The sequence below is a fragment of the Helianthus annuus genome, chromosome 13 (genome assembly GCF_002127325.2).
Source record: "Helianthus annuus cultivar XRQ/B chromosome 13, HanXRQr2.0-SUNRISE, whole genome shotgun sequence".
NCBI lineage: Eukaryota > Viridiplantae > Streptophyta > Magnoliopsida > Asterales > Asteraceae > Helianthus > Helianthus annuus.
Window position 1 is genome coordinate 19,024,661 of NC_035445.2, and position 10,491 is coordinate 19,035,151.

Below are 10,491 nucleotides of genomic sequence, written 5' to 3' on the forward strand. Positions count from 1 at the left end.
TAAATAACGCCACGGTATGTAATGCAATGAAAACACTTATATATAAGAAGTACCAGCGGCGTATCTACCATGTTTTCATCACATTACACTCGTTCTGTTATCTAAACACTAACCAAAACCAAATCGTTTGATAGATAGTATATCAAATATACTTTAGTTGTTCAAAATAATAGTTTTCAGTAGTATATTACAGGTATACCTTAGATTTATAAATAACACATTAAACTATGCTTTAGTTTTGTAAGTAACATATCAGAATATGCTTTGGATGTGATAAATAACATATTAAACTATGTCTTGGTTTGTAAATAACATATCAAAATATGCTTTGGATGATTACAAAATATATGTTGGTTCTGTACAATACCACACATGAGAGTATATCAAACTATACTTTTTGGGAGTATATCAAAATATACTTTAAAGGTGCGATTTAAGAATTCATTCAGACCTGGTGCATCAAACTACACCTTTGAGACTATAAGGATACCACAAAGGAAATCCCTATTTGGATGGAGAAACAAATTGGTTTCAGACATTCCATGACAACAGGAATGGGGTGTCTAGTCCTATAGCGCTATATCATACTACCAATCGGTCTGGTGAACAAAATAAGTACTATTCCAACAATTACTTTTGTAATTTTTGAGAAATCAGTGTTTAAACCATAGATAGTCATTTAGTTTGTCAAAAGATAAATACTATCATGTATAATCAATTATACTTTGAAATCATGAAAATAACAGATAGGTACACATGCTTCACCCCAAAACAGTTCAGAAAACAGTAAAAGAGGGGAACTATGTACTCACCTGAGATTGCTTTGGATTCCTTGTATAATAACCGGATAATGCTAAAGATCACGGAATATCAACAGCACCTAATAGGTAGCTTATGTTAATATACCGGACCAAATCGGAAGGATCGGACAGTACGCGGGTTCGTAAACCAAACGGGTATGGAGACTCGTATAATATGGCTTAGCAAAGCCTACATACTAAAATGAAACTAATCTAAGTGCTTACGCCCCATCACGACCCGTTTAGGTAGCTTATGCTACCCTAACGCATCGTTCGCGTAGAACGCGTTCGGAACGCCTAACATTGCGACCACACGGTATAACCTCGGAAGGTTATAGCTATGGTCACCAAATGTGTTTGGTCGGGTCCTAATGACCGACCAAATGGGTCGGGTTCGAAAGTATAAGCGATGGTTTAAATCGCTTACCTTACGACCCTATATAAGCACTAAGCTAAAAGTGACGAGCTAAGCATGTTAGAACATGCTTAACTATGTTTAGAAACAGGTTTGGCATCAAAACAAACGGCTTTGATGCCCACGAGTAGTTTGGTTACAAAATACGCAAGAATGCGCATTTTGGCCGAAACTACGACTCGTCACTGAGCCTAGTTAACGTGGTGATCAGTAGGTATAGTCACTACGGACTATAACCATCGTGATCACGCTCACGTTATGAAGTTCCATGAACTTCGCATCGACCATAAGCTGGTCAATGCAGAAAGTCAACAAAACGTTGACTTTCGGACTCGAAAAGCGAATAAAAGAGCGAAAGAAGACTTACGGAGGGTCCCCGAGTGCTAATCAAGACCAAATAGCTCAGGTATGAAACAATGGTTTCAACTTAGAGCTTTAAGATCTGATTTTGTGATTTTTACACAAAAGGGGGGGGGGTATTTATAGGAAAAGTGGAACCGTTAGGATCATTTTATCGAATATCGTGCCGCGATCTCGTGCGTACACGTGTCCCATGCTAGATTCAGTGAATTTGCCCCTTGGCCTTTCATTTGGGTGAAAAGGCCTTCGACCCTTTCGCGATCCGAAGAGCCAACTGCATTAAATGCATACATTGAATCTGTCTGATAGTCCCACGCGCCCCGCGTAAGGATTTGGACAATCCTTACGCGCCCCGCCTAAGGTCCACAGATCAGAAATTTCATTTTTGGTCCCTGCACTTAAGAAACACGTAATTTGGCCCATTTTTGGCACGTTTAAGCCCCGTTAACCTCATTTCAAGGCTCTAGGATGAAGTTAAAGTGTAGGGGACTTGAAATATGCTCAAAAATATTCCGGATGTCGGTTCGTTTGGTCGTACGATCGCGATGTTCGCTTAGTTACGACGGAATGCGCATAAGCGCGAAAGACGATCCAAATGACGCGACGAATGGATTTTTCTCATGCCAAACACTAAGGCATAATATTAGGATGCTTACATAAATTTTTGGATGTCCGGATGTATTCAGAACGTAAGTTATGCGCGAAAGTGCAAACTTGTGCACTTTTTGACACTTTTAGTCCCTGAATGTTCCAAAAGTTTGTTTTAGCATACCAAACCCCTCAAAGCCTATTTCTAAGCTATGTAAAGGATATATATGGTATGTTTAACTTATGGACATGTTCCGGAATGTTCGTTACAGTTCAAATTGGCATACTTTCGCAGTTTGTCAAGTTTAGTCCCTGTAAGCGAATTAACTTGTTTTTGCCATACCAATGCCTTCAAAACTTATTTCTAAGTTATGTAAAGGTTATTTAAGGTATGTTAAGTGTATGATGGTCTCCCGGAGTATTTGTCGCATTAAACTGAGTACGTTTATGCACCAGTTTGCGTATAATTCTCCAGAAAGCGTTGTAGAGTATGAAATTGAACAAGAATTGATATGTGCAAAGCATACACATATTTATACAAATCCCAAGTATGAAATACAATATTTCCTTGGTTTGGCATTTGTTTGATGGTTGAAGTGACACAGGTGTCACAATATATGTGAACTTCGCATACATATACTGTTGTTGATTGAGTTATGAATTTTACAAACTTTTTAAATGTATGAACAGTAATTATCTAACCCTCAATCCTTGTGTTAACCCATTGTCATTGCATAGATATTTATAAGTCAACGTACAGTTTGTTCTATTAATGCATTCCTCATCAAATTATCAAAACCATAACCCTATTCCATATATAACTATCTATACGCACATAATAGAATATTTGAGGCATCATATTTGGTTGACCAGAATTCTAGTTTTCATACTTATTTGTTCAAAATAATCATCAACAATTCACAACTCTATTAATAATCACATACATTATTTTATTACTTCTCATCATAACCAATATTTTGCATAGATCTAGCGACTCAACATGACATTAAATACACATAGCCGGTCATAATAATCAGTACAACCATGCATATCATAATCTCCCTATTCGAACCTAGTATGCATGCAACCCTAATCTAACACTTCTTGATTTGGTTCAACAGAAGGTTTAACAAGATTGATTACTACAATCCTAACACCATATTCATCACATTCATGCGATCAAGATCACATACACACAAACACGATTATCAAAACAAATCAAACAAGAGAAATTACTAACCCAGCAACTTGATCCGCTAGGATGATGTCATGAGAGGGGGGGGGGGGTCTGCTATGCCCGTCGCGAATCAGGGAAGAGGAAGGATAGGGTTTGTTGTAGTTTTGAGATTAACCAAGATGTTATGTACATGGCTTTATAAAAGGGTAACAACTAAATTAAAGTGGGCCGCTAATTAGTTTACTTCGGCTACAATCTTGGGCCAAGTTATCTACAATCTTGGGCCAAGTTATCGAGACATACCAGGAAATCAAAGCACACAAATAATTAATTGGGCCTTGGGCCGATATGGTGAATGTTGTGAGTGTTTGCAAGGTATAGTTATAAAGCCCAAAATATACGCGGCCCAACGGTTTCCGATAAGTTATTTAACCTTGAAATCAAACGTTTAAGTTTAACGGAGTTAAGATCACAAGATTACACGCCACTAACCTTGAAAGTTCGGGTTGTCACATATACCAAATTGCCATGTTGGATTTGAGAAATACTTTTTTTACTTATGCCATGTGTCTAAAACTAGTGTACTCGCCAATACGTTTGTATTGGACTACGCTTTTAAAACATGTTGCGGGTTTAACGATGACGTTGATGATGCATGGAACTTAGTAGGATGCCTAGAAACACATTTTTAATTTTTTATACTTAATGTAATGTGATTCTTTTGTTTCAAGTTGTTGTATTTGATTTCAATTGATATAATTGACTCTTTAGCAATGAAATGAAATTCATTATTTAAATAATTGTCGCAATGCACAAAGCTTTTGGCTCACATAGTGAAAAACCCTAATGCTCTCTCTCTAGCTTGGCGATTTCGTTGTTCTTCATGAATCCTCAGATCTTTATCGTAATTCTCTGTATAACAGTCTGTGATTAGGGATTATCCTTGAATCTCTATAACGAACTCGTTAGCAGGTTTGACTGATTTTCGTCTAGGATTTTTTCTTTCTTGATTTCGTTCGCCGCCTTATCTTTGTGTTATTCTGAAGTTGTTTATAGTCATCTTGGTTGATCGATCTTGCTAAGATTTTGATTAATAGGGTTACTATAGATTACGGAAGGATACATAGGATAGGGTTTGTTAGAATTAGGGTTTCTCTTTTTTCTGCTTTTCGGGTTCTTGGTTTTCTTGGCTACGTGTCTTCTGTGTGCATGGTTATTATTCTTATTGTTCGATAGGGAGAGGTGTCTATTTCATCATGGATGATCGTCCTAAAATTGATGATTCTGTTCTTCGTGATCGAGGTAAGCCGTCGTTTCAGTATAAGGGTTTGACAAGTCGAGTGGTCAATATTGATGGTAATCCGGTCTTACCTAGAAGGGGTTCTGTGCAATTTCCGCATCAAGTGGATAAAAATTTTAATGTAATTGATGAACTTGTTAAGATCACTGTTCCGGTTTCTCAATCGGAATATGATGCTGCTTGGTCTAAATCTGATGGGGGTGATAATCTGGATGGTCAGCCGCCTAAGGGATCTAGTGCCAAACCTATGTCTTATGCAGATACGGTAGCTGCTAATTCTGTGAAGAAAGTTAATTTTCGGTCACTTGCCAGTTCCGAGAAGTATGATGGTTGTGATGTTGTCCTACAAAGGGAATCAGTTCGTTCTGTGCAAGATAAGATGGCTAATACTCTTTATGGGTATTTCTTAGGTGATCGGGTTGCATTCCCAGTGGTTGATTATTTTGTGCGCACAAATTGGAAAAAATATGGGTTACTTAAAACTATGATGAACGCGAATGGTTTTTTCTTTTTCAAGTTTAACGATGAAGTGGGTATGTCGAACGTCCTTAAGGATGGGCCATGGATAATCAGATCGCAACCATTATTTCTTGATAACTGGACGCCAACTACTAAGCTTGAAAAGAAGGAGGTCAAGAAAGTTCAAGTATGGGTCAAAATCCACGAAGTTCCTTTAGCGGCTTATACAGAGGATGGATTGAGCTTGATTGCAACAACTATTGGGGATCCAAAAATGCTTGACTCGTTTACCACATCTATGTGCATGGAATCCTGGGGCCGTAGTAGCTATGCTAGAGCTCTGATTGAGATATCAGCAGATAATGACCTCCGGGAAGAAATTTCAATGGCAATACCAGAACCTGAAGGGGAGGGTTTTATTAAAGAGACCATGTTTGTGGAATATGAGTGGAATCCGCATCGGTGTGCTAAGTGTTGTGTCTTCGGTCATGCGACTGATGTTTATCCTAAACAGCCGAGGAGACCGGACAAAGCTATCCAGGAAAACCAAAATTGGAATGCTCAAAAGAATCGTCCAGCTAAGAAGGGGCCAATCGTGGACCAGGATGGGTACACAGGTGTTTACGGCAAGAAAGCGGCGAAGAAAGTGGGTATACCCGTGAATAAACAAAAATCAAAGTTCGAATATCGGCCGGTAGGTTCAAAGCCGAAGGGGGACACCAATAAAACATCGAGTGCTACGGATGTAAGGTCGAGTAATCCTTTTGATGTTCTTAACGAAGTGGAAGATGTTGCAGGAACTAGTAACACAAAGTCGGGGGTAAACAATGATGAGTCCGATGAAGATGAGGTTATTGAGAATGATTTTGATATGGACGGGTTTTTAAAGGAGGGTACTCTTAATATTAAAAGTAAAGGGGAAAGCACTCCTTCTCCGATAGTTAATGATGGTTAGTATCGCTTCTTGGAATATAAGGGGGTTGAACCGCCCGCTTAAACAAAAAGAGGTTCGAAAGGCTGTCAAAGATTTTAATTTGAGTTTGTGTGCTATATTAGAATCTCATGTGGATGTTGGTAATTTGGGTAAGGTGTGCAAGTCAGTTTTTCGTTCGTGGGAGTGGACTTCTCACGGTGGTTGTTGTGACAAAGGCACGAGAATTATTATTGGATGGAACCCGGCTATTTTTGATGTGATGATTTTGTCTCGATCTCCTCAGGTTATGCATCTTCAGCTTGTGTTTAAATTGGATAAAAGAATGATTTTTTGTTCTTTTATTTATGCTGCTAATTATTATGTTTCCCGTAAAGAGTTGTGGCATAATCTCTCAGTGCATAAAGCCCTTGTTAATGATAAACCTTGGTGCATTATGGGTGATTTTATCTCGGCTCTCAACATTGAAGATAATTCTATGGGAACGTCATCGATTTCTATTGGTATGAGAGATTTTCAGGAATGTGTGGATAATATTGAGGTTGTAGATATCAACCGAATGGGGATCCATTTTACATGGACTCAAAAACCAAAAAACGGGGTAGGGTTACTAAAGAAACTTGATCGAGTGATGGGTAATACAGCTTTTATAGCTGATTTTCCTAATTCGGTTGCCATGTTTAAGCCGTATAGGTTATCGGATCACTGCCCGTGCATTCTTTCGTTCCCGGATGCTGGTATGTTGAAGCCTAGGTCCTTCAAGTTTGCTAATTTCCTGGTTTTCAAACCTGAGTTTTCGGATATTGTTAAAGATAAATGGGAGACGTATGTGAATGGTGTTCATCAATTTAGGGTGGTAAAAAAACTCCGGTTACTGAAACACCCGTTGCGCTCCTTGCTTTTCAAGCAAGGCAATCTGCATAAAAAAGTTGAAAATCTGCGCGTGGAGCTGGATTCTATTCAGCTTCTTATTGATCGGGATCCAGCTAATGCGGATTTACGAGTTTCTGAGACTTCGATCAGTCGTCAGCTCCAAGAGGCTTCGTTAGATGAGGAACAATTTCTGAAACAAAAGTCAAAAGTTGATTGGTTGAGTGCGGGGGATATGAACTCGGCATTTGTTCATTCATCGCTGAAAGTCAGAAATCATGTTAGTCGGATTGAGGTGATCAAAGATTCGGCAGGCAATCTTTTTGAAGGAGATAACGTTTATCAACCATTTGTTCAGCATTACGAAAAATTTTTTGGGTCTCAAGGCGATATTTCTCTTACTCCGGCTCCGGATTTATTCTCTAAAGTCCTTGCTCCTCAGGTTGCTACTCATATGATTCGACAAGTTACGGCGGAAGAGGTGAAAAAGGCCATGTTTTCTATTGGTATCGATAAAGCGCCTAGTCCTGATGGGTATACAACAGCGTTTTTTAAAAGTGCCTGGCCTATTGTTGGTAATGATATTACTTGTGCTATTGTTGATTTTTTTGAGACAGGAAACCTTCTTCGGGAATTGAATCACACGAATATTGTGCTAATTCCGAAAATTCCTACTCCTTCAGCTGTCATTGATTACCGTCCAATTGCGTGCTGTAATGTGTTATACAAGTGTATCAGTAAAATTGTGGCTGACAGAATAAAAAATGCTCTAAATGACATCGTAAGCATTAATCAATCAGCGTTTGTTCCAGGACGAAGAATATCGGATAATATTATGCTGACTCAAGAATTAATGCATAATTACCATAGACATTCGGGCCCTCCAAGATGTGCCTTTAAAGTTGATATCCAGAAAGCTTATGACACGGTTGACTGGGGTTTTCTAAAAAATGCTTTGCTTGGATTTGGGTTTCATCGGAAGATGGTTGATTGGATTATGGTGTGTGTCTCGACTGCCTCTTTTTCTATATGTGTCAATGGGACAGTTCATGGCTTCTTTAAGGGCAAACGAGGGTTACGGCAAGGGGATCCAATTTCTCCTTACCTCTTTACTTTGGTTATGGAGGTTCTAACTTCCATTCTTCATCATGCTGTCCGTATCGATTCTTCTTTTAAATTTCATAATAAATGCGAAAAACAGCAGATTATCAATCTTTGTTTTGCCGATGATTTGTTCCTGTTTGCTAGAGGAGAAGTCAACTCGGCTCGGTGTATTATGACATCTCTCTCAAAGTTCACTAAGATGTCGGGGCTAGTGCCTAGTAATCAAAAAAGTACCATTTTCTTCTGCAATGTTAGTAACCATGTAAAAGAAGCTATTCTGGAGCTCATGCCTTTTGTGGAAGGAAAACTGCCGGTCAGATATTTAGGGGTCCCCTTAATCTCTTCTAGGCTTGGTTATAATGATTGTCGAGTGCTTGTGGAAAGATTAGAGAAGCGTATAACACATTGGAGGAACAAGTTACTCTCTTTTGCGGTAGGCTTCAGCTTATTGTTTCGGTTCTCTCGTCCATGCACATCTATTGGTCTTCTGTTTTTATGTTACCGGCTAGGATCATTAATGAGCTTGAAGCTTGTATGCGTAACTTCTTATGGTCCCAGGAGAGCTCGTTTTCTAAAGGCAAAGCTAAGGTTTCTTGGAAGGCTGTTTGCACGCCAAAGTATGAAGGAGGTTTGGGCATTAGACGCATTGGGGATATGAACAAGGCTCTTATGTCTAATCACATTTGGAGCATTGTTTCGAAGCGGGATTCTCTATGGGTTGAATGGGTGTATAGCTACCGTCTTAAAGGCAAGAGTTTCTGGGTGTGTAAAACCCCTTCTAATTGCTGTTGGTCTTGGAGAAAATTGGTTCAGTTGAGGCCGCTTATCAGAAATCATATATGGTCGGAGGTGGGAAATGGCGTTAAAACTTCTGCTTGGTTCGACTATTGGTGTGATATAGGTCCGCTCGATAACTTTATTTCGCCGAGAAACATTTCTGATGCTGATTTTATGCTGGACGATACTGTGGCTAACATTTACTCTCATGGTTCTTGGTCTTGGCCTATGGCATGGAGAGATTTATTTCCGGTTCTCATCCAATTGGATCAGCTTCATTTGAATCCGACGAAACCTGATAGACTGTTATGGAGAGATGGCACTGATAAATCTGAGTTTTCTTCTTCGGGTCTTTGGCATTCAATTCGTCACAAAGATCCTGAAGTTAATTGGTGCAACATTGTTTGGTTCTCGCAGTGTATTCCCAGGCATGCGTTTATGATGTGGTTGGTAATGAAAGGTAAACTCTTGACTCAAGATAAAATTTTAAATTGGGAGTTGTCGCGGAGGAAGAATATGAATATGATGTGCTGCCTGTTATGTTACAAAAACTTTGACTCTCATGCGCATTTATTCTTTGAATGCGAGTACTCATCTCAAGTGTGGCTGATTATTCGAAACAAGGTGGGTATGTCTACGGTCAGGCCGATATGGGCTGATATTGTTGATTGGTTGCTGGCTCGAGCTCGGTCTAAAGCAGCAGGGTTTTTTGTTGCTAAAATTTTGGTGGCTGCTGCTTTATATTTCGATTGGCAAGAAAGAAATGCTAGATTATTTAAATACCAGTTGAGGCCTCCGGAGAAAATCGGTGAAATTATATTATCAACGGTTAGGTACAAGCTGATGGGAGCCAAGCTCAAGAGTACTACAAGAGTGCGAAGATTGTTAGAAGATTGGGAGATTCACAAGGGAAATGTGGACGATGATGGTGGCTGATTAGTTCTTGTTTATGTAGCTATGTCCTAGATGTTATTCTAGTGGTTCTAGTCTTGTTGGTTATTTCGTTTGGTTGTTATTTCCTTTGTTTTACTTTCATGGGGCATGTCTCATGATTGAACTAGTGTGGACTCTCTACACTACTTGTTTTTCATGTTTGTGAATATATAGAATCACCGGGGTAACCCTTTACCCAAAAAAAAAGCTTTTGGCTCACGATTAGACATGAGCACAGCTTATCACCCTCAGACGGATGGGCAGTCTGAGCGCACTATCCAGACTCTAGAAAACATGCTTCGGGCGTGTGTTATTGATTTCGGCAACAGCTGGGAAAAGCATCTCCCGTTAGTGGATTTTCGTACAATAACAGTTACCATACCAGCATCCAAGTCGCTCCATTCGAGGCATTGTACGGACGTAAATGCCGGTCACCTCTCTGTTGGGCAGAGGTGGGGGATAGTCAGATCACAGGTCCAGAACTTGTAGTTGATGCTACTGAACGGATTGCATAGATACGGCAACGCGTGGCGGCGGCTCGTGACCGTTAGAAAAGTTACGCTGATAAGCGTTGGAAACCACTCGAGTTCCAAGTTGGGGATCGAGTGCTACTTAAAGTCTCACCCTGGAAGGGTGTGGTTCGTTTTGGCAAACGGGGTAAACTTAATCCGCGGTATGTCGGACCGTTCGAAATCATTGAAAGAATAGGCAAAGTGGCCTACAGACTGAACCTACCAGCAGAACTCGGTGCAGTTCACAACGTTTTCCACGTGTCGA

General features: G+C 39.7%; 1 protein-coding gene across 1 annotated transcript; it reads left to right on the forward strand.

Moving 5' to 3' along the window:
• The first annotated feature begins 4,596 nt into the window (after nt 1–4,596).
• Nucleotides 4,597–9,717, forward strand: LOC110900451. The gene is made up of 3 exons (XM_022147339.1): nt 4,597–6,049; nt 6,156–8,421; nt 8,514–9,717. The coding sequence occupies exons 1-3, from the start codon at nt 4,597–4,599 to the stop codon at nt 9,715–9,717; spliced, it is 4,923 nt and encodes a 1,640-aa protein (XP_022003031.1).
• The last annotated feature ends 774 nt before the right edge of the window (nt 9,718–10,491 follow it).